At 37.9% G+C, this 25,152-nt stretch overlaps 1 protein-coding gene across 1 annotated transcript in view; it reads left to right on the forward strand.

The window, feature by feature from the left end:
- LOC114645854 (GMP reductase 2) overlaps nucleotides 1-25,152 on the forward strand; it is a 50,783-nt gene continuing 25,631 nt past the window's right edge. Inside the window, exons 1-4 of the mRNA XM_028793726.2 lie at nucleotides 1-162; nucleotides 734-832; nucleotides 22,830-22,949; nucleotides 23,052-23,135. Coding sequence (XP_028649559.1) covers nucleotides 746-832; nucleotides 22,830-22,949; nucleotides 23,052-23,135 — 291 coding nt within the window. The 5' untranslated portion in view covers nucleotides 1-162; nucleotides 734-745. The remainder of the gene's footprint in view (nucleotides 163-733; nucleotides 833-22,829; nucleotides 22,950-23,051; nucleotides 23,136-25,152) is intronic.

Here is a 25,152-nt window from a genome sequence, read left to right on the forward strand (position 1 = left end):
TCTCGCCGCGCTTTGAGAGTAGCGGGGGAGTTCTTGGACGAGTCACCGCTGCCGGTACCGCGCTGGGTTGGGCATCACAACGTGAAAGTTGGGGAGAGGATTTGGTGCCGTACAGTATATCACCCTGTTTCGATTCTACCGTTAAGAGAGCAGTTTAATAGGGTATGTAATCGATTGCCAATATTTGTTAATGGAAAAATGTTTAATATTTCAAAAATATGGTTTTTACAAAGATGTCCTTTTGCTATGGTATTTTATTTAACGCTTGATTTTTGCTACAAATATATAACGTAATGTAATGGTATATTATTTATAAAGTAAAAAAATGCACATTCCGTGTAGCCTACTGTTAAATAAAAAGATGAACACTTAACTGATGTTAATATTGCTTTATCCAAACTTGCCAATAAGGAAATTGAAAACATGATCTTCGCTGAAGTTGTTATTGGTTGGAACACTGCTAAAAAAAAACAAAACAAAACCCGAGAAGCTTAGAAAGGTTCGCACAAAACTAATATGAACAGACATGTTTGTTGAGGCATCGTTTTTACATCCTGCACTTTTTTTTATCTTCCAACAATATTTTTTTCCTGCACGTAATGCCAGTTTATTCCCTCGGTCTAAGCCGCAGTTAGGTGACAGACAAGTTCTACGGGTCAGGTGGCTTGTGGCCTTTTAGTCAAGCATTCTGTGTTGCTGCCAAACATATTTTACTGTTGTCTTTGGTTTGTAGTTACAGGACAGAATGCCCCGAATTGAGAACGATATCAAGCTAGACTTCAAGGATGTCCTCCTTCGCCCTAAAAGGAGCACCCTCAAGTCTCGAAGTGAGGTAAGTTGGGATGTGATTGATCCATTGTGTTCTGTTGGAGCAATGCAAGTTATTCTTCGGTGTCAAATTCTACAGGAAATTCCCACATACATGTCAAGTCAGGTGCACTCAGTACTTTTTATAAAGTTAAAATAATTTTTGTCCATTAAAGCACCTAGTTGTTGTAAATACATCAGTTTTCTTGAAAATGGTATCTGCAGCAAAGTTTGTGGCTTTTAAAATATAGCATAAGCACAGAACCCAATTAAAAAGTGTATTGTTTACTCTATTGTTACATTGCATTTACCTCTTATAGAAAGTCAGAAAGCAGTCATGTCCCTGCACAAAGAACATGTGAAAGAAAAGTGGATTATCACAGTTTATTAAACTACAGTCTGTAGACTACTGTACTGTTATGGCAGTAATTATACTATTATATACAGCAGTTTTGTCTACCTTGCAATCTCTTCTTAATTATAATTACTTTTTAGACATTCTTGTGCCTCTGAAGATATTGTTTTCAGGAACGATGCCTGACATCAAAGGAAACGGTCAATTCAAAATGGCATCAAAGTTTAAAATTTATTGTGTTAATAATCTTATATTATGGAAGTAACAATTGAAAGGTTAAACTGATGTTTGATTTATATTGTTTGTCCGTATGTGTGTGTATCTGTGCACTGTATGTCTTCTTTCTCTTGCATCTTCCGTACCCTACGTAAAGCACTTCTAGTGTCATCAAAAGTGTTATTATTAATGCACCATCTTCTTCTTCTTCCTCAATAATTAGGTGCCAGAGAGCAGTGATTAGCACATGCAAGTACACTCTGTACACATGGCAAAAAATTACCCTATATAAACAGCTAGTGTGCAATTAATGTTGGTGCATTGGTTAGCACTGGTGCCTCATAGCTGTACAAGTTTTACATCCTGATGAGTGTGGAGTTTGTATATTCTCAATAAAACTGAACTGCCTAATATGGAGCACCTGGCTTGGTATCAGACATTAGCTTATTGCTGCTGCAACTGAAAATGTGCTTGACATTTTTAACATCCTATATTTAGAGTAATTAAGATGCTAAGCAATTTAGCTTAACGAAACCGTGACACAGACAAATGTTTAAAACCTTTATTATCTAAAATTAATTCTTTGTAGTTGTTGTTTTAACCTTTTACTTTACAGCATTTCAATCTGAAGTGTTGTCATGTAACATGTTAAACAAAACACAATGTCAGCTGTTGATTCCAGTTATGTGAAGTACCACCAGTAGGGTAGCTTTTCATGTTGTTCACAGATCGTTCAAAAATAAATCCAGCAAATCTCTCCCTGCCATCTCATCACTTAATCTGACTTAAAAGCAAGTTGCTACAGAATGCAGGTCGGCCTGCCTTACCCGCAGGTGTATGGTTCCAGAACCGTCCGTGGATGTACAAAAACTGTTGGTGCTCAGGATTTATACAAAAGCAAAAAGGTGATTGCGTGCCAGAATCCATCACAAATGCTTGGTACAGTGGGTTCGGGTACACTGTACCACAGCAACATCAGCCTACATGTGTTGTTTCTTGTACATGCTTAGTGGGTAGTGCTGCATGTGGGAATTTCAGATGTTCTTTTTTGAGAATATTCTGGATTATTTTCTTTTTACAATTTCGAACCGCGGTGAGTCAAAACAGTAGATGCTAAATCTGTGAATATGGTGAGCCGACTGTAGATCTTTTGTTTACTTAATATGATGTTCACTGGATATGATTCCATTTAAAAACTTATTCTAATGTATTACTGTTCACTAGCAAATGAAAATAAACAGCTTAAAAAGTCTTAAGTAGCAGAGTTGGCTTCAGTAAGTGATCCCCATACCTAAGCTTGAGCAGTATTGCCAAATATATATATCACAATGTAATTAAAAATTAGGTTACAGTAATATGCTACAGGTAATCAATTTGTTTATACCTTTCAGATTGAATCCAGGTTAGGTGCTTCTGTTGGCCCAGTTTCTTTTTTTTCCCCTAGGTTAACCATGTGTATTCTGTTGTGATGTTTCTTTTTATAAGTAATAGTAGTAATAGTAATGAATTTTATTTATATAGCACCTTTCCCATCATCAAAGCAGTTCATAGAATTTCAGAATGAATAATGGGGAAAAGCAGAAAAACTATCAAATACACAATATCTGCTCAAAATACTAATTAAAGGTTAATACTGGAAACACAAAGTTTTGAATTAGAATAACAGATAACAAAAAATAAAACACAAAATGCAAACACTACAAGGAAACCCCAAACAAATAACATATTTTGTGATACAATTGCAAATCTTCCTGAGCACCTAGATAAAGAGGTTATCTGAAAGGAAGGGTCAGAATGTCAAGGTAAATCAAATGCCTTCATGAATAAAGTTGGTTGATGATTTGAATCAGCTGATCTAATTTATATTCAAAATGTCTTTATTCAGGAAAATAAAAAACAAGAAAGGTACAAGAATTAAATAAACATATTGCACATACCATTCAAAAGCCAATATAACTTTTCTTTATTTATTTGTCACATACATAGTTATACAGGACAACACGCAGTGAAATGCATCTTTTCGCATACCCCTTGGGGTGAGAGCGCAGGTTCAGCCATTGTACAGCACCCCTGGAGCAATTGAAGGTTAAAGGCCTCGCTCAAGGCCCAGCAGAGTAGCATCTCTTTTGGCAGTGATGGGGATTCGAACCGGCAACCTTTGGGATGCCAGCGCAGATCCTTAGCCTCAGAGCCACCACTCCGCCCAGCCACTGTACTGTATAGAAAATGTACAGTATACTGTATATACTATACTGTTAAAAAATAAGATTGATAATAAAAATAAATATGAAATGAGCTATCTTCCCAAATCCTTTGGTTTCACTAGAAGCAAGCCTAAGTATACTTTAATACTGCCTTTCAAAACTTCTTTATGAACATGAAGAAAAATTCTATAAAGACAAACCAAAGAAACAAATCTCCATTGACTGAATACTGCCTTTACAGGGAGTATCAAACCAAGCCCAACAACACATCCTAATAAAGAAAGCTTTTATACTTATCACACTAGTGATTTTCAAAATCCTGTTTTTATAGAAGTCAATGTTGGTGGACAATTTATTAAAAATGTCTTCTAATGAATATGCTTCATTATTTGTATCAAATTAAGTGACTTACATTCCATTGCTTTCTGACTTTGAAGATATAGAGCATTTCAACATACAGCATTCCAGAAACATGCTCGTAGTCCAAAGCACTTGTATATCAAAGTGAATTTCCCCATAAGAAATAATGGAAACTCAGATGATTTGTTCCACAACCCAAAACTATTCATATAAAAATGATTAATACAAAATATAAAGTAAAAATACATAAAACAAATTAACCAGCACTTTACCTTTGAAAAGAATCATGGCTGGTGTGAGTGAGTTTCTAAACTCTTGTGGGATTCCACCCAACGGGACGACACGCGGAAGAGTGTCCCAAAGCAATCGCATTCTCCCAGCGCTGTAGCAGTTCACCTTAAAAGCGAATCCGAAAAGATCGAGGACATGCTATAAGCGCCTGCCGTCTATGGGAGATACAAGGAACAAGGAACATTATAAATGTGCAGGGCCCTGCCTGACTGCTGTGTCTGTTTCAAGCTGAATAAAGCTGGTGTTGCTAAAGTACTGAGACTCAGCTTTGTGTTTTAGTGTGCAAGACGGGAACTTGCACGTCACAGCACACACACACGAGCGAGCGAGCATACACACATACACACACAAGCGCGCACGCACACACACACACAGTCACAATGCTAATGCTGTAGTAAACAGTATATGCTCGTACGGATGTTTACTATGAGTGAGGCACGCCAACTCAAAGACGGAGAATAGGAGATGATTGCCCACAATCCCGCAGCGAGAGAGAGAAGAACCATCAGCTCAGTTGTGATCACATGAAGCTCAGCAGACGAGTATACATACTACTCGTACTGCAAGACCTCGCTCGTTTATCAAGTCAAAATTTATTAAAAATTTTTGCTCGTCTTGCAAAATACTTGTAAACCAAGTTACTCGCAAACCGAGGTTCCACTGTATATGGATCAAAATATCTAAAAATAATGCTTATTGTTAGTTACTTCTCATTTTCTCCTACTTAAAACAAAAACTCTTGTCGTGCTCCCTTTCCCTACGTGCCCTAAGCATGTGCTTGTTTTGCTTAATGGTTAATTCAGGAATTGGTTTATTATCATTATCATAAGTGTTTGAAGTAGAACAAGTAACTTTACTTTGTTTTATTGACATCTTCAAAGATCATGGGGGTTGGGAAATGGTCCCATTTCAAAGTCTGAAGGCACAATCAAATCTAAAAAGAATTTTGGAACGTGAGAGTGGGCTTGGGGTGAATGGGGGGAGGCAAACTGGTGGTCTTCAAAGTCCGAAAATGTTAAAGTAAACAGTTTAGGGGGAATGTTGTGGTTGTGGGTTGCACGAAGTGCTGGCTGTGTAAAGGCCCATTTATTGTTTGTGTGTCCACGTTGCCGCAAACATCTTGTGGGGTACACATGATTTGAATTTTGTCAGCAGATGTGGTATGTGGACCCTTGCATTGGTGGCTACATGCCTACAGAATTTTGTGACCACACAGTCCTGTGCATGTCAACTGCAAGTGTGCTAGACAAGAAAACATTGGGCTCATTTGAGGAACATTCATTGCTACATGCACCTATACACTCTAGCACAGTGTTTCCCAAACTCAGTCCTGGTGAACCCCTGTGACTGCAGGTTTTTGTTCCAACCGGGTTTCTAATCATTGACAACACCTGATAGCACTGATCTCATTTAATTAGCTGTTTTTTTTTTTCTTTTATTCGACATTCAGAAAAGCACAGCAGCATGATTTTTACATTTATAAGACATTTAGAAATATTTCTGCTTTTGCTATAGATTTAAATGCTTAACTGTCTTTTCTTGATTTCATTATACTTTGCCCTTTCTCTGTGCAGTTTTCCCCTCTTCATTGTATCTTAATAATGACAGTTTAAAACGAGCAGATCAGACACCCATGCAAAAAACACTGAATAATCAAAGGCTGCAACTACTTTAGAGTCAGACCCACTAATTAGTAAATACTGGATCAATTAAACAATTAGAACACCTAGAAAAGTAGAGTGAAAATACTGTTAAAAAGAAAAAAAATACATTATTCCTATATAACTGCTTGGTACATTTTAATATATATATATATATATATTTTTTTTTTTTTTAGCAAACTTAGTTTTTTAATTTCTGTATTGTTCCCTAAACACAGAACTTGGGAAATATCAGTTCACTTAATTAGCCCAGGAGTTCAATTAAAAACAGAAGCTGGTTGGAACAAAAACCTGCAGCCACAGGGGTTCACCAGGACCGAGTTTGGGAAACGCTGCTCTAGCATTAAAAGCATAGAGATAGCCAATTGTGCACAAATTAATGCTGAGAAATTGCCCAGAGTCTGGGAAAAGTGAAAGTCGGTGTAGACAGAAATATATGCAAAATCTATGTGCAAAGGCAAAAAAAAAAACGTAAGAGAAAAAGTCCAAGATTCTGCAATGTCACTGTGGCATGCACTAAATACGAGTCGTGCTGTAAACACACCAAAGTGTGCATCCTTTGTGGGTGACTGTGTGTATGGCTTCCAGCGCCAGAGTGTAAATATTCCTTAAGAAGGTAATGGATCTCCCACTTCCCACCACATGCTGTCTCTTTTGCAACAAATAACAAAGGTGGCTTTGTAATGTCTTCAGCCGCAGTAAAAATTATATATGAAATTTTCTACCAGTATCTCATTTCTACGGGCATACAACACACCGCTTCCAAATACAACAAAATGAAAACAATTTCCATTGATTCATGTTTTTAGGAAGTCACTGCACAGTGGAGAAATTCCAAAGGATAGGAAATGGCAAATATTATATTGTTATATAAAAAGGGTAATCGGGCATATCCAAGTGACTGTAGGCCAGTATGCTTAACATACATCACAGACAAATTAATTTAAGGAATTGTTAAAGATACGATTGAGCAACACATGGCAAGAATATTTCTACTGAACAGTCAGCATGGCTTGAGAAGAGGGAGGTTGTGTTTTACTAACAAGGAGGAATTCTACAAAGGAAGCAACAAAAGGATACAATCAGAGGGGTGCATAATGATATTGTTTATTTTGACTTTAAGAAAGTATTTGGTAAAGCCCCATATGATAGGTCAGGGATCAAGCTAAAAAGAGGTGGGAATTGAGGTTGTAGTGTTTACACAAGTGTAGGATTGGCTGAAACACAGGAAGTGGAGGATGATGGTGCGAGGATCCTTATTAGAATTGTGTGAAGTTAAGAGTAGCCCCCCGTAGGGGTCAGTGATAGGGCCGCTACTTTTTTAAGGTATAAAAATATTTGGATAGGAATATAAACACCAAGCTGGTGAAATTTGCTGATGATTCCAAACTAGGAGGACTGTCAGATAATCTAGAATGTATTGAATCATTACAGAGGGATTTGGACAGCATACATGCTTGGGAAGATTTGCAGCAGATGAAGTTTAATGAAAGGAAATGTAAAGCATTATACATAGGAAGTAAAAATGTTATGTTTCAGTACACAGTGGAAGGTCTGAAAATTGAAAGAACACTTTATGAGAATGACTAGCAAAATACCCGCGCTTCGCAGCGGAGAAGTAGTGTGTTAAAGAGGTTATGTAAACATATATATACATATCTATACATATCTACATATACACATATGTACATATACATATATATACATACATATACACATCCACATATACATATATATACATATACAAATTTACACATCTACATATATATACATACATATGTACATATATACACATATATATATATACATATGCACATATATATATATATATAATATAAATATAGACATACATATATACATACATACATTCACATATACTGTATATATATATATATATATATATATATATATATATATATATATATATATATATATATATATAATAACAAAATACCCGCGCTTCGCAGCGGAGAAGTAGTGTGTTAAAGAGGTTATGTAAACATATATATACATATACATATATACACATATCTACATATACATATATATACATATATATATATATATAATATACACATATCAACATATATACACATATACATAAACACACACATATACATCCATCCATCCATCCTCTTCATATATACATATACACATACATACATAGTGCGTTGTAACACGGGCTGTGATTGTTACATGGGAGGGAGACGACAAATCACAGCTTCCCGCTTTCTAATCGGGCCTGTGATTGGTGCTTTGACGGATGCCCAGATCCCACAGTATGTCCCCTTAGGAGAAGCGTTAGGCAAGTGTAATTGAATAGCGGTGCTGCAAGTTTAGCTTTACACCTGTTTTTAAGGCTTATTGACTGAAAGGGGCTTTCATGAAAAAACTTAAGGCTTTGCTACAGGATACACCCTCCACAAGTTAAGGAAGTAAAAATAAAGGTATATATTTCTGTTTTATTTAAACCTTTTAAGTTTGTATGCGGGCGGCATGGTGGCGCAGTGAAAGGTGCCAGTTAGGAGACCCGGGTTCACTTCCCTGTGTGGAGTTTGAATGTTCTCCCCGTGTCTGTCTGGGTTTCCTCCGGGTACTTCGGTTTCCTCCCACAGTCCAAAGACATGCAGGGTAGGTGCATTGGCGATTCTAAATTGTCCCTGGTGTGTGGGTGTGTGTGCCCTGCGGTGGGCTGGCACCTTGCCCGGGGTTTGTTTCCTGCCTTGTGCCCTGTGTTGGCAGGGATTGGCTCCTGTATTTAGGATATAGCGGGTTGGATAATGGATGGATGGACATCTGTATGCATAGCCCTATTTGCCCGTTTTCATTTTTTTTCTTTCTCCAGTAATATTTCAGCAAACCCGGAGCTTGTCAGTTCAAATCCTGGTACTGACACCACTGTGTGACCCTGAGGAAGTCACTTCACCTGCCTGTGCTGCAAAATATAAAAGTAATGTAACAAATTGTACCTCAGATGTTGCAAGTTGCTGGAATAAAGGCATAAGTAAAATAGATAAATATGTATTATACACATAGGAACTATTCATTTATTTTCAGTTAAGTCATCTGCAGCAAACCTTTATAAATGAGGGTTTCTCCTTTTTAGATAGTGCAAACTGTTTCTTCTTCATTGACGTTTTCTCTTGGAGAGCTTTTTTCATTTCATTGGAAATTAAAGCAGCAGCTGCCAAAATATGTAGCTTTCTTATTAATTTTTCAACATTGTGTAAAATAAATTTATAAAGTAACATAAAAGGTTTAAATACTGGTTATCCTTTTACACTAAAATATTACTAAAGAGATACAAAAAAAGTAAAATGCATATGTTCTTTTTCTTTAAGGAGATTAAATATTACTGAAGAAAGAAAAAAAAACTAAAACAGCCAAATGGGGCTATGCATACAAACTTAAAAGGTTTACATAAAACAGAAATATACACTTTTATTTTTACTTCCTTAACTTGTGGAGGGTGTATCCTGTAGCAAAGCCCTAACTTTGTTCGTGAAAGCCCGTTTCAGTCAATAAGTTTTAAAAACAGGTGTAAAGATATTGACAATAAGCTATGCAAACCCACCAAGACGTGGAATCGTTTAAATGAAGTATCATTACATCTTCCTTTCTTAAAGAGAAGTAAGGCAGTACTTATAAGCTTACATATATATATATATATATATATATATAGACATACATACATACATATATATATATATATATATATATATATATATATATATATATATATATATATATATATATGTATATCTATATATATATATATGTATATCTATATCTCTATATCTATATATATATCTATATCTCTATGTACATATATATATAATATATAGATGTATCTATATCTAAATCCCTGCAAAGTACTGCTTTTAAATTTTTATTAAGAAGAAAAGCTTTTTAAATTGAAGGAAAATATCCCAATAACAATTTGTTAAGGATCTGTTTTTTTGTGAAGCAGCCTTAACACAGCTTTTCCGCTGTTTTATAAACGAACGCTATATAAGGTCTTCCTTTTTCCTTGCTTCGCCAAGGAAGGAGCCTTTTTATTAAATCCAAGGGTTCTTCGCTTTTTTTTTTGTTTGTTTATTACGATTGTTATAGTTCTGTTTGTATACGATGTTGTCAGTTCAGCACTCCGGTTGTAATATGACCAAGCCGTGCAAGCTTACTGTTAAGAATGCAACGTATAGTTGTACAGGAGAAAAGCAATCTTGCCTCAAATCAATGACAACCTTTTGTAGGTCTATGAACTTAATGTAAACTTTAGGTTTACACGGTGCTTTCTTTCCGAAGTACCTGCACTCATGAATATGTCTGTATGCGTCAGTCGCTGAAATCCCCGCGCTTTGCACCGGCGAAGTACTGCTTTTAAATTTTTATTAAGAAGAAAAGATAACCTTTTAAAATTGAATAGCGGCGCTGCAAGATTAGTTTCTTTTCAATAAAGTCAGGCGTTAGGCAAGTGTCATTGAATAGCGGCACTGCAAGTTTAGTTTCTTTTCAATAAAGTCAGGCGATAGGCAAGTGTCATTGAATAGCGGCGCGTCATTGAAGAGCGGCGCTGCAAGTTTAGTTTCTTTTCAATAAAATCAGGCGCGCTTTGCAGCGGCGAAGTTCTGCTTTTAAATTTTTATTAAGAAGAAAAGAAAACCATTTTAAACTGAGGGAAAATATACCAATAACAGTTTGTTAAGGATCTGTTTTTTTGTGAAGCTGCCTTCACTCGAGTGATCACTTCGAGCTGACTTGCCGGCTAACCATAAGCGTTACCTGGTAGGTAACCACCCATACAATCAGATTGTGAATCAGACTACGAATGCCGTGAATGTAATTACCCCGATCTACATGCTGTCAAATAAACGAACCACACGCTGTGGCGCAATTTTAGGGGCTTCGCCTCTAGCGCTGAAGTCCGAGGTTTGATTCCCGTAAGGGAGTGAAGTGAGTGGGTGGTTACCTACCAGGTAACGCTTATGGTTGGCCAGCAAGTCAGGTAACATCAGCCACGGTGCCTTCAGTTGTGAGAAGCAGATCATAGAATGGATGAAAATAGTTTACTGTCAAATAATGCAAAGAGTATGCGACACGTCTTTCTCCCTTATTCTTGGCTCATCAGGCGTACACACTCACTGCACTCGCTTACGGTAATCGAACCTCGGACGTCAGCGCTAGAGGGGCTTTGCAGCGGTGAAGTATTGCTTTTAAATTTTAATTAAGAAGAAAAGAAAACCTTTTTAAATTAAGTCTTAAAAAGAGGTGTAAAGATATTGACAATAAGCTACGCAAACCCACCAAGAAATGCAATCGTTTAAATCAAGGCGCGAGTCGAAAAACACCATCCCATAATATTAGTTAACGATTAACACATTTCTATATGTATTGTAAGCATGCAATACAACTGATAATATGTTGCGCTTGTTTATCTGGTGTACCGACATTTTTGCGCGTTTAACGGCTGAAATCTAACGTGGTTTGTGCCCTTCAGAATGAAAAGAGTTTGCATTTACCTTTTTAATAAAAGGCAAGCTTTTAAGCCTGAGAAATCACCCCGTAAATGCACACGTTTAATTGCACATGTGTTAATATGTATGCTTACACAGTATTAAAAGACACTTAACAATTAACGTCATTTACCTTCGTTCCCGCGGTTGACTTGTGCTGTAAATCTCTTCCTCGTTTTCAGTTCACGTGATTACGTAGGAGGCGTAATACGTGATGACGCGATACGTGACTCCGCCTCCTCCATTAGAGTATATGGACAAAAAACAGGTTCCAGTTATGACCATTACGTGTAGAATTTCGAAATGAAACCTGCCTAACTTTTGTAAGTAAGCTGTAAGGAATGAGCCTGCCAAATTTCAGCCTTCTACCTACACGGGAAGTTGGAGAATTAGTGATGAGTGAGTCAGTCAGTCAGTGAGTCAGTGAGGGCTTTGCCTTTTATTAGTATAGATTTAGGAGTCATACTGGACTCGTTACTATCAACTTGCAGACAGTATTCAGAAGTCATTAAGAAAGCTAACAAAATGTAATGTTATGGAAATGTAAAAGTCAAAGGAAGTTATGTTCAAACATTATAACTCACTGGTAAGACCTCATTTGGAGTATTGTGTGTAGTTTTGGTCACCAGGTTACAAAAAATAGGCATAAAAGTGCTAGAAAAAGTCCAGTGAAGAGCGACTAGGCCAGTTCCAGGACTGCAGGGAATGGTTTATGATGAAAGGTTAAAAGAGCTGAGCCTTTTCCATTTAAGCAAAAGAAGATTAAAAGGTGACATGATTGAAGTGTGGAAAATTATGAAAGGAATTAGTACAATAGATCGAGACTGTTACTTTAAAGTGAGAACGCTGCAACCAAGCTCCTGCCTCACTGGATAACATGTTCTGGGCCTGCACCAAGCTAACATCGTTTTGGACCAAAATTTTTAAGTGCCTTTCAGACAGCTTTGGTATCACAATTCCTCCTAACCCATTAACAGCTGTGTTCGGTGTTCTTCCAGACGGACTTGAAGTGGAGAAGGACAAGCAAACGGTGATTGCATTCACTACACTTTTGGCACGCAGACTTATTTTGTTAAATTGGAAGAATCCTAACTCTCCTCTGATAAGTCAGTGGGAAACCGATGTTTTATATTAATTGAAATTGAAAAAAATAAAATTCTCAGTTAGAGGATCTGTAGAAAATTTTTTCAAAACCTGGCAGGATCTAATCAATATTATTTTAGAATAAGAGAAATAACTATTACCGCATTTAATTCCCTTCTCCATTTCGTATTTACCTATATATTTATTTATCCCTTTCTTTTGTTTATTGTTGCCTTATTAAAAAGCCCTAAGCAATTCTCCTTTGGCTAAGCTCTCCTTCTCAGGGGTGGGGTTTGATTTGTCTTCAGTTTTGTTTGGTTATAAATTGATTTATTTGTATGGAATGATTACAATAAAAATTAATAAATACATTTTTTTTAAAAAAGTGAGTTTAACAAGAACACAGGGACACAGTTGAAAAATGTTAAATGTAAATTTTGCACAAATATTAAGATTTTTTTCTACACACAGGAAAAAAGACACATGGAATTAGGTATCAGACAGTTTGCTAGACAGATTTTTTGGGACCTTTCAAAACTTGACTTGATGTTATTTTGGAGGAATTAAGTGGATAGGACTGGTGAGCTTTATTGTTCTAATGTACAAACACACACACAGGTACTCACACATGTATAGGTATCTGCATACATTTTCATATATTCACATATTGACATTAGCTAAGTTTCCATCCAGTTTTTTGCGACGTTTTGTTATCGACAAACAGAATATACGTAAAAAAAAATGTGCGAAATTTGCTGTCTCTAGCCTGTTTCCATCAAACTGGCTTTTTATCGATAAAATTGTGTGCGTGATGACGTCATCCCCCCAAAAACGAACTGTCGCATAACTTTTGTTGTATCGCGAAAAAAATCTGCCCTTGAGCCGTTTCCATACATAATTTTGTGTATGTCGCAAATTATCTACCTTTTGTTTTCCACGTTACACCCCCTCCACTAAACAAAGAAACAAAGAAATGGAGAGATTATTCAGACAGTTTTTTGAAATTTGCCACCTTACTGTTATTTCAGTTTCACAAATAATTGGAATTGTACATAATATCCGAAGACGACAGCAGAATGAAGCAGTTGCTTGTCTGATAGCCCTAGAGCTCGAAGAAAGAACCCCAGTGCGACGAAACCCACGGGTATGGGAGAGACGACGGAATAAGACCTTCTGGGAGGAGGTGGTGGAGAGACGCTTAACAGAAAATCTCTGGCTGCAACATTTTATAATGACACGGCCGACGTTTGAGATGTTGTGTGGATTCATCAGTCCTGATGTTGCGCCCATCACAGGTTGCCACCGACCACCGGTTCCAACCCAGAAGCGGATTGCCATCGCCCTTTACAAGCTGGCAACCTGCGCCGAGTATAGAGTAGTTGGAGAAACTTTCGGGGTTAGTAAAACTACCGTCCATCGATGTGTATATGCTGTGTGCACCGCTATTAAAGAAAAATTAATGCGGCGTTATATCAGACTTCCGACTGTAGCGGAGGCCAATGAAATTGCATACCGCAATTCCTTGGTGCATCTTGTGCCACAGATTTACGGTGCGCTGGATGGCACGCATGTGCCTATTCTTCCCCGGACGGAAGGCTACCGCGATTACATTAATCGCAAAGGGTGGCCATCTATTGTTCTCCAGGCCCTTGTTGATGACAGGTGCATGATACGAGACATTTGCGTTGGCACTCCTGGAAGTGCCCATGATGCAGCTGTGTTTGCAGCATCGGATCTGTACAGGTGAGCCTACCTTTCAACATCCCTTCTCAGTGCGATAACAACTGAATTAACCTGCGTCCCTTAAGGTTTTTAATTAAAAGTGAAATTTGAATTAATACAAAATAACGACGTTTAATCAAAAAAAAAAACTCTCTTCATCAGACCATGCGAACCGCTCCGCCATTCTCGTTTTGATTGCACGTGATGAAAATATGTGACACATTTATTTGCGTTAAAGCCCTTTTTTCTGAAAAAAAGTGTTTCCAATGTAGTTTTTGCGACATCTGAAGTATCGATATGGAATTTATGCGCTAATGTTAAACGGAAAAATATTATGTCGACATGTACAACATTTTATTGATAATTAGCATTTCCATCAGCTATATCGGTAAAAAAATTTGAAGCGCTAAATATGTTTTAGCAAAAACTCCTTGGATGGAAACCTGGCTAATGTCACGTACCCATACTTACATAATGCATCAAAATCTAAAGATTTCTTATCTGTCCCACTTCTTCCTGGCCATCCACATAGACTGAATACCTCAAGGGTGATGCAATATTAAACCCTTGAATTTTCTTTCACTCTCTTTCCAAAAGTACAAAAACAATGAGGATTTTTATTTATATGTGAGGCAGATTTTTCAAAAATAATTATATTGTAAAAAGGTAGTTTCAAAAGCTCTGAGGTTTTCTATTTTGATGCCAGTATCTATTTAATAGCAATAGTGTCCAGAGAGAAAGGAGTAAAGTGAGGACAGAAATTTTTTTTTTTTTGGATGTGGAGACATGAGAATGTATGTAACGTGAGACAACAAAGACTGTTTAACATCATACCCTTGGTTTATTGTTATTGGTATTATTGCATTAGGGTTTACTATGCTTATCCAGGGCCACTTTTTAACACCATTCCCTGGGTTTACTGTCTTAATATTTCAAGACTGTTGATTATATTTTACTAGCCAACCCGCGGTGTAGCATACGCCGCATAATTATTGATGAGTGAACACTTCCTGAATGACACAGTTGTCCAAATGGGGTGGGTTTGAGGATACGACTGTGAGTGAATGAAAAGATGGAACTCTGGAGAGAGTAACATACAATTGTGTGTGACTGAAAACTGGTTTTGGCAGATATAAGCAATGTGTGTGTGTCTCTCTCTCTCTTGCGCCTGTGTGTGTCTCTCTCTCTCTTGCGCCTGTGTGTGTGTGTGTGTGTGTCTCTCTCTCGTGCGCCTGTGTGTGTGTGTGTGGCTCTCTCTCGCGTGCTTGTGTGTGGCTCACAGGGGGTGGGTTTGAGGATACGACTGTGAGTGAATGAAAAGATGGAACTCTGGAGAGTGCAACATACACTGTCTCTCACGCGCCTGTGTGTGTGTGTGTCTCTCTCTGCCTGCCCATGGTCGGCTGCTTGGGCTGCCTTAGTGAATTATGGGCGTGGCTCTGTCTTGCGTCTTGCCTGCCATGGGCGTGGCTCTGTTGTGCGTATCCCATGGTCGGCTGCTTAGTGAGTTGTTGGCGGGCGGGGCTCTGTCTTGCGTCTTGCCTGCCCATGGTCGGCTGCTTTAGTGAATTATATAGATGGATGCTTATAGTATTTAGACTTTATTGGCAATAGATATCTCTACTTTTTAATCCTCAAATGCCGCTGCTGGGGGGCTTGTTTTGTTTTGGAAACCATTACAGAAAAACGCAGAAGCAGTCAGTCAGTCAGAGTGCTCTGTCTCTAGGTATGTCAGAGGACTGGGACTTTGTGAAGTGGGGTCCAGCCTCATGTGGGGAGGCAAAATGGGGGGGGTGGGGGTTGAGAAAGAGAGCAAGCTCTATCTAATCTATCCTTTTAATCCTTACAATTATAACTTCCAATGTAACAATAGGCTGCATGGCAATAACTTATGGGAAATTTGGAAATTAAGGTTAAAGCTGTCTCACTTCAAGTTAAAACTACAAAATGACATCAAAAATTCAGGATCAATGTCTCCACGATGGGACAGTTAACTTTGTGAGCTGGAATGTTAAAGGCCTGAATCACAAATTAAAGAGAAAGAAAGTATTCTCTCACTTAACAGGTCTAAACACAAAAATAGTATTTTTACAGGAGACCAACTTATTAAGCAAAGATCAGTTCTGGCTGCAAAAAGACTGGAATGGCTAAATGTTCCATTCCAGCTTTACAAAGAAAACTAGAGGTGTGGGAATTTTCATACACAGAACAGTCCCATTTGTAGCATTAGATGTAATATCTGATCCTGAAGGGAGATATGTGATTAAAGTGATTTTGATAAATGTTTATGCACCCAATGTTGATGATAGGGAATTCATGCAAAATGTATTTGCATCTATTCCCAATGTGAACACTCATAAAATTATAATGGCTGGAGACTTTAATTGTGTTTTAAATCCACTCTTAGATAGGTCCCCTCTCACAGGGGGGATGACATCTAACACTGCAAAGACAATTACACAGTTTTTAACTGACCACAACTTATCAGACCCCTGGAGGTTTCTAAACACAAACTCAAGAACATATTCCTTCTACTCACCAGTGCATCATTGCTACTCAAGAATTGATTATTTCTTTATAGATAATAATTTCTTGCCTGTGATTAAATCTTGCAAGTACGACGCTATTGTTGTTTCTGACCATGCCCCTCTGATCTTGGAGCTGAAATCATTATGCCCCACATACTCATCTCACAGATGGCGTCTTAACCCACTTCTTTTAGCAGATGAGAACTGTACAGAATTTATATCAAAACAAATGAGTTTCTTCCTAGAGACAAATACATCCTCAGAAATCTCTGTAGGAATACTCTAGAAAACTCTAAACGTCTTCTTAAGAGGACAGATTATTTCATATCTTTCCCTCAGAAATAAATTAGAAACCAAGAAGGTATCAGAGCTAACCAGTGAAATTACTAGAATAGATCAAGAACATGCCAGGTATCCAAGTGAGGCTCTTCATAGGAAAAGGCAGACTCTGCATTCAGAGCTCAACCTCTTAACAACCAAAGAAACTGAACAACTCATTTTTGAATCAAGACATCATTACTATGAACACGGAGAGAAAGCTAATAAGCTCTTAGCTCAACAAACCCACAAGCAAGAAGTTCGCAATACAATCCCAGCAATCACCAACATGAATGGAGATAAAATCATTAACCATAAAAATATAAGACTTGCAGAGATGGTCAGCCCTCCACCTCACTTTAGCTGGAAGAAGTAACATTGTTAAGATGAATATCCTTCCTAAGCTTCTCGTTTTATTTCAGAACATTCCAATATACATCAATAAATCATTCTTTAAGCAATTAGATTCAACCATAACCTAATTTATTTGGAACTTAAAACATCCACGTATCCAAAGAGTGACCCTACAAAGACCTAAGACAGAAGGTGGCATGGCTCTGCCTAACTTTCAGTTTTACTACTGGGCAGCAAACATACAAGGTATAAAAAACTGGACACAAATAGATGATCGTGCACAGGCTTGGTCCTCAATAGAAATAAAATCCTGCAGTACTCTCTATATTCCCTGCTTTGTGCCCCAATAAATGCAAGTTATCGCCAATATACTAACAACCCAATTGTGCTTCACTCACTCAGAAAATGGAACCAATGTAGGAAGCATTTTAAGATGGAGAATCTTTTATCTGTGGCATCTCTGCATGAGAGCCACCTTTTTCAACGCTCACAAACATATGCAGTTTTTAATATCTGGACAACATTTAGGATTAAATTGCTTCGAGATCTTTATATAGACAACATCTTTGCATCCTATGAACAATTACAATTCAAATTTAATTTTCCAGCAGCACATTTCTTTCACTATCTTCAAATTAGAAACTTTGTCAAACAGAACCTGCACGATTTTCCCCATCTCCCACCTTCCTCTATGCTGGAAAAAATATTGCTCAGTCTGCAATATATAAAATATTTTAGAGTCCCTCCCTTTCAAAGATCCAGAGGACAATGGGAATAGGATCTCTCACGCAACATATCAGAAAAGGAGTGGAAGGTAACAATGCATACAATTATTCAGCTCAAAATTATATATCAAGCACATCTGTCTCACTTGAAATTGTCCAAAATGTTTGTAGGGCAAGATCCAACCTGCGAACGCTGCAATCAAGTTCTAGCCTCACTGGGTCACATGTTCTGGGCCTGCACCAAATTAACATCATTCTGGACAAAACTTTTTAAGTGCCTTTCAGACAGCCTTGGTGTCCCAATCCCTCTTAACCCGTTAACAAGTGTGTTTGGTGTTCTTCCAGATGGGCTTAAAGTGGAGAAGGACAAACAAACTGTGATTGCCTTCACTACATTATTGGCACGCAGACTTATGTTGTTAAACTGGAAGAATCCTAACTCTCCTCTTTTAAGTCAGTGGGTAACTGATGTTTTATATTATTTGAAATTAGAAAAAATCAAATTCTCACTTAGAGGATCTGTGCAGAACTTCTTCAAAACCTGGCAGGATCTAATTAATAATATTTTAGAATAAGCTCTTAAAGCACTGAGGAAGTAGATTCTCTCCCTATTTCTTTTTCTTCTCCATTTATCTGTATCCACCTATTAAACTCTTCAGTTTATTTATTTTTACTATTTTTAAGTTTTAGTCCGTTGGCCATGCTCTCTTTATCAGGGGTGGGGGTGGATTTGTTCTCAATCCTATTTTTTCTTTTGTAAAAATGTATCTATTTGTATGGAATGATTACAATAAAATTTGAAAAAACAGAACTGTTTAATAAATACTATATGCTTTAAGTAACTAGCATAGTTGGAAATATAAACAGGAGGAAGATGGTGCTTGATAAGTTAAAAATAAATTCTGGAATGAATGCAGACCAGGCACATTAAATGTGCCACCTAATGTCTTTATTCCTTGTTTAATCTATATGGGACATTTACATGGGAATTTACCAAACAGCAGAGCCCGATTCTTAAATATTGGGGTCTGTTTATACCATTTAATGTTAGCATTAAGCCATTTTTCTACTATTCTCCACACAGAGACAAAGTAAGCAACAATAGCCCAATATTCAGTGCTCAGAAAATTAAGGGAACACTTAATCCTCACAGGTCCACTGGAGAGGCAACAGCAAGACAATCCCCAAAAAGGGAATGGTGGCCAGAGACGATTGCTCTATCCTTATCATTCCTGACAGATTCTTCTCTTGTTTAGTGTTTTGCTTGTGTCCTTATCACTACTAGTCGCATGGGGTGGTACCTGCAGCCAATTCAGGTTATGCAGGTAGTCCAGCTCCTCCAGGATGGCACATCCATACGTGCTACTGTATAAGAAGCATTGTGTCTCCCAGCACAGTCTGCATAACATACAGGAAATACCAGAAGAAGGGCCCCTACACAATGAGAGCTGGACAGGACAGTAGAAGGGCATCAACCCAGCAGCAGAACTGATATCTGCTCCTTTGTGTGAGGAGGAACAGGAAGAGCATTGCCAGAGCCCTACAAAATTGCCTCCAACTGGAGGGCCTGATATCCTCTAGTGGGACCTGTGCTCACAGCCCATTACCAGGCAGCTCAATTGGCATTTGCCAGAGAGTACCACAATTGGAAGCTCCCACATTGGCGCAACTTTATCTCCAGAGATGTGAGCAGGTTTACACTGAGCACATGTGACATACGTGAAAGAGTCTGGAGAAGCAGTGGTGAACATTATACAGCCTGCAACATCAACCAGCACGACTGGTTTGGTAGTGGGTCAGTGATGGCCTGGGGAGGCACTTCCTTTTTGATTCTCATAGACCTCTATGTAATTGCCAAAGGTACCTTGACTGTTGTTAGGTACCAGGATGAAATCGTCAGAGCCATCAATGGCTATTACATTTTGAAATAAATTATATGTAATTTTTTATCCACATATAGCTCTAAATCCCCATTTTCAGCACCATTTTTCTGGTATTTAGTGTTTATTTTATGTAGAAGACAACTGAGGACCTGTAAGGCATTTGTTTCTCATACTGCACACTCTGATGTTATTATCTTCTTGTGCATTTGCCCATCAGGGCTTTCCCCTTCTTTTTCTATTCTGTTTAGATCCATTTCACCCTCCTTTCTCATGACAGTTTCTTGGCAGTCTTTCACATGGAACAAAGTTCATTCTGCAAAAAAAAAAATTAAAAGAAAAAAAAAAAACATGTTTCTTGAGAAACTTTAGTTACTGTATTTTTGAACCCAGAGCTGAATTTTAGGAATGCCAATAACATAAATGAACAGAATTACATTTTTCAGTGGTGCTAATGCAGTTAAGAAGGTTTCTGTAATAACCAATTAGCATGTAAACTTGAATAATTAATGATAAATTAAGGGAGTTTACCATTAGGAAACTGAAGGAATTGCTGCTGAAAATGGGGCTTTGTAGCTATATGTGAATAATAAAATAAAAATCAGCAATTTCAAGCTGTAATAGCTATTCACACTAGTAATGCCCTGGCTTTTGTTTTAATATAATTAATGGTATGTTGATGTAAAATGTATCAATTTCTTTTGACCAGTATTTTATATTGGCTTAAATTACAAAGACGTTGGTGGTACCATATATTTAGGAGTCGTAAGTCAAAGGTTTTGTGTACTGTCTCCACAGCCCTGTCTAAAGTGACTAAACCTATGGTCAGATATTAAGAGTTGTCTCACTACAATGCAGTTCTGCAGTACAATTCTTAACTTAGCATAGTAAGGGAATTGGTCCAGATACTTGTTAAATGGGCGAGAATGAATCTCTGATGGTGTATTGCTCTCTGTCATTCAAAGTTCAGTGATAGTTGAATATTTGTTTTTGCTGTGTTTAGTAGCTATGAGGACTTGGTTTTGACCAAACATATATACATTTTAAACAGCAAATGATAGAAACATGTGATTCACATATTTCAACATGCACAAGCTCCTCTTTGTCCACTTATAAAATCTGAACCATAGAATACCCTTTTCAGGTTTAGGTTTTTTTGATAAAAAAAAAAAAACTAAAACAACATGGAGAACATGCAGGTTCCACACAGAGGATGTTCTAAATAGCATATGAAAAACGGTCCAGGAGCTCCATTGCATTTCATAAAATATGTGCCTAACTTTTAGGAATGTGCACACCCTGAGCTGCATTCAGTTTCTTAAGGCTATTTCAGTTCCAACAAAACAATTCTAGAAAAGCAGCCAATTAATTAAAGCACAAGGTGAAGTATTTCTCTTATATTAACTGTTACTAATAGGAATGCCATGTGACATGTGTCTGCACCTCTGTATTGTGTGAAAACTAGATGGTGCCACAGAGCCCCAAATCCCAATCACGAACACACAAAACAGTCCCAGGTTCAACTCAAAGGGGTGTTTATTACAAAGCACCTTGCACACAAAATTATATATGTTGTCTCTTTTCTGCTTTCTCTCTGTCTCTGTCTCTCTCTTTCTCATTTCTACTCCTTCCAGGTGAGGGTTGCCTGTCCCCACTCCTGGCTCCGACTTTCCTGGACAAAGCAGTGCAGTCTCTTTTTATTCAAGACCCAGGAGTACTTCTGTGTGCCAGGGCTTCGCCCGTTGGAATCCCCTGCTTGTCATACGAAAGTCCTAAAGAATAGGGAGTATAGCTCCCTACAACACCCCTTATGGGCAGCCCGTAACTCCAGCAGGGTTGCACTACGGGACTAGAATTACTGGCATTTCCTGTGGGTGTCTGGATAGGTACCGAGACCCAGGGTTGCTGCCGCCTAGTATATGGAGGAAGACAATAAATAAGCTGAATACACTGGTCTCCTTTGTCCTTCCATACTAATGGCATCCTGGCTAGGTAAGGATCGCCAACTGAAGTCTGGCTGGGACGCTGATCCTTGCGTGTCGTCCCTCACAATTGGAAATATACTGCATTCAGTTAAACTTCAGATTTTAAACCTATTAAGTGAGATCCCCCTGTAGTAAAGGAAACAAGGCAATGGCTGTCTTCTAAAATTGTGTGTATTTTACTCCTTCAGTATTCAAGATACTGTAATCCTCTTTTATTTCTATAGAATAAGAAACTAGAGAATAAGCCCAATTAACCATTTGTTTCACTTAGAGAGCGGGATTAGCCTGCACTCTTATTTTCAGTTGGATAGCTATTTTCAAAGTCAGATTCACAAAGCTAGTTCTGGATGGGAAGAATACCTTTATTTGACACGCACGTGGAGTCTCTCAGTACATGGAAGGAAATGACTGGCTTAGAGCTGTTGACTGCACATCTTAAATACACTGTTAAATACAGAAGTATGTGATTAGCTTCTTTTTTTCATGTCCTTGCAAGGTACTGATAAACAGGACCATTGGACTCAAGATTCTACTACACTAGATTATACTGACTTTCTTATCGATATTTGTCCTTGTGCTCAAGTAGCAATACGGACTGGGTCACAAATCAAGATGCTTTAGTTCAATTTTTCCTAAGAATTCTAAAGGGAAAAGCTAACAATTACCGGGAACAGCAGTCATTCAATATATGATGCAAGAGTGAAAATCACATTCATCAGTAAACAATCAACACTCGCACTATTTCAGTCCTCCGAAAGCAGAAATGGGGCCAGAATTCAAAGTAAAGCATTCTCTTCTAAATAATTGGTCTTGCTGTTTTTTGCCAGGTGGATTTGATGCGCACATTCATATTCCGAAACTCCAAGCAGTCTTACACAGGCATTCCAGTCATAGCAGCCAACATGGACACAGTGGGGACCTTTGAGATGGCTTGTTCTCTGCAAAAGGTAATTTCAACTATTCAAATACTTACCAAATTAAGTCCCATAAAATACACAGCATTTTAATGAGTTCATATACTGCTAAGACTTCCTTTCAATCTCTTGCAGTTTAGCCTCTTCACTGCAATCCACAAGCACTATTCAGTAGAGGAGTGGAAACAGTTTGCCAAGACCAACCCACAATGTATTGAAGTAAGGTCCCTAATATTTATTTATTGTATAAAATGGTACTATGTTGGCACAGTGATTAGCACTGTTCATGGGTTGAAATTACCGGTATATGCCAAAACATGTGCTTGCTAAGGTAACTGTCAATTCTAAGTTTGTCCTTGGATTTGTATGTGCTCTGATACTCTGTCTAAGACAGTGCCCTGCCTTGTACCTGATGCTGGTGGGATAGGCTTTGGCACATTGTAAATCTGGTATTTATTAAGCAAGTCTGAGAATATTCTGTTTTATGTTTAAGAAACCATATTTATTATCGAGTACTTTGTTTATTGTTAATATGTTAAACATAAAATACCTAACCAACAATAAGCTCACATGAAATATGGTGATGTAATGGGTGGTTCTTTTTGTCTTGCAATAGTTATTGGTCAAATCTGATTAGTTTGTATTTGTTTGTAATCTATACTGTTTGTTCTTCATTTACTTGCATGGATTTCTTCTGGAGACTCCACTTCCTTAGCACATTATAAACATATCTTGTCAGTTAAATTGTCAACTTAGTAATGATTACGTACTGTATGTGTAGTATTGTTGAGTACCATGTACTGGACCCTTCTAAAGACAGGAAGGTTTCTTGTTTAGTCTTATTGTTTCTAAGGTTTTGTGACGTACAACAATCAGTCTTCAACCAGGGTAAGTACAGTCTAAAAGATAAGTATGAGGTGTTGAAAATAAGGAAATAGAGGATATGTTATTTTTGTGCCTTTGACAAGATTAGAAATGACTGAATCTCCTAATGAACTTGAGGAAAACAAAATTTTACAATTTAAAACTGAATTTATAGTGCTGAAGTGAAGCAGTTAAAAGTAATCTAACAAAAAGCTAACCATTTTTATTTGTTGCTGTACAGTGTTGGTGGTGTTGATATTCTTCACGGTGTTTTGTATACAGTAATCCCTCCTCCATCGCGGGGGTTGCGTTCCAGATCCACCCGCGAAATAAGAAAATCCGCGAAGTAGAAACCATATGTTTATATGGTTATTTTTATATTGTCATGCTTGGGTCACAGATTTGCGCAGAAACACAGGAGGTTGTAGAGAGACAGGAACATTATTCAAACACTGCAAACAAACATTTGTCTCTTTTTCAAAAGTTTAAACTGTGCTCCATGACAAGACAGAGATGACAGTTCTGTCTCACAATTAAAAGAATGCAAACATATCTTCCTCTTCAAAGGAGTGCGCGTCAGGAGCAGAGTCTGTCAGAAAGACAGAGGAAAGCAAACAAATCAATAGGGCTGTTTGGCTTTTAAGTATGCGAAGCACCGCCGGTACAAAGCTAAGGCGGCAGCTCACACCCCCTCCGTCAGGAGCAGGGAGAGAGAGAGAGAGAGCCAGAGAAAAACAAACAGTCAAAAATCAATACGTGCCCTTCGAGCTTTTAAGTATGTGAAGCACCGTGCAGCTGCACAAAAGATAGCAACGTGAAGATAATCTTTCAGCATTTTTAGACGAGTGTCCGTATCGTCTAGGTGTGCGAACAGCCCCCCTGCTCACACCCCCTACGTCAGGATCAGAGAAAGTCCGCGCAAGAGAGAGAGAGAAAAGTACGTTGGGTAGCTTCTCAGCCATCTGCCAATAGCGTCCCTTGTATGAAATCAACTGGGCAAACGAACTGAGGAAGCATGTACCAGAAATTAAAAGACCCATTGTCCTCAAAAATCCGCGAACCAGCAAAAAATCCGCGATATATATTTAAATATGCTTACATATAAAATCCGCGATAGAGTGAAGCCGCGAAAGGCGAAGCGCGATATAGCGAGGGATCACTGTACAGTATACTGATTTGAAGCTGAATGGGACACAACACTGAGGCTAAGTGCTTGGTCACTCTGTGCCTGCTCTAACATCTGTAGTGTTTTAATTGCCAATTTACCAATGTGGTGGCAAAATTTAATGTTGTCGTCATGCTCAAAAGTGGACATTTATTTATCAAATATATTAAGCACATCTATCTTTCTAAACAACTTGGCTTTACCCTG

Source organism: Erpetoichthys calabaricus, chromosome 2 (genome assembly GCF_900747795.2).
Source record: "Erpetoichthys calabaricus chromosome 2, fErpCal1.3, whole genome shotgun sequence".
NCBI classification, from domain to species: Eukaryota; Metazoa; Chordata; class Cladistia; order Polypteriformes; family Polypteridae; genus Erpetoichthys; species Erpetoichthys calabaricus.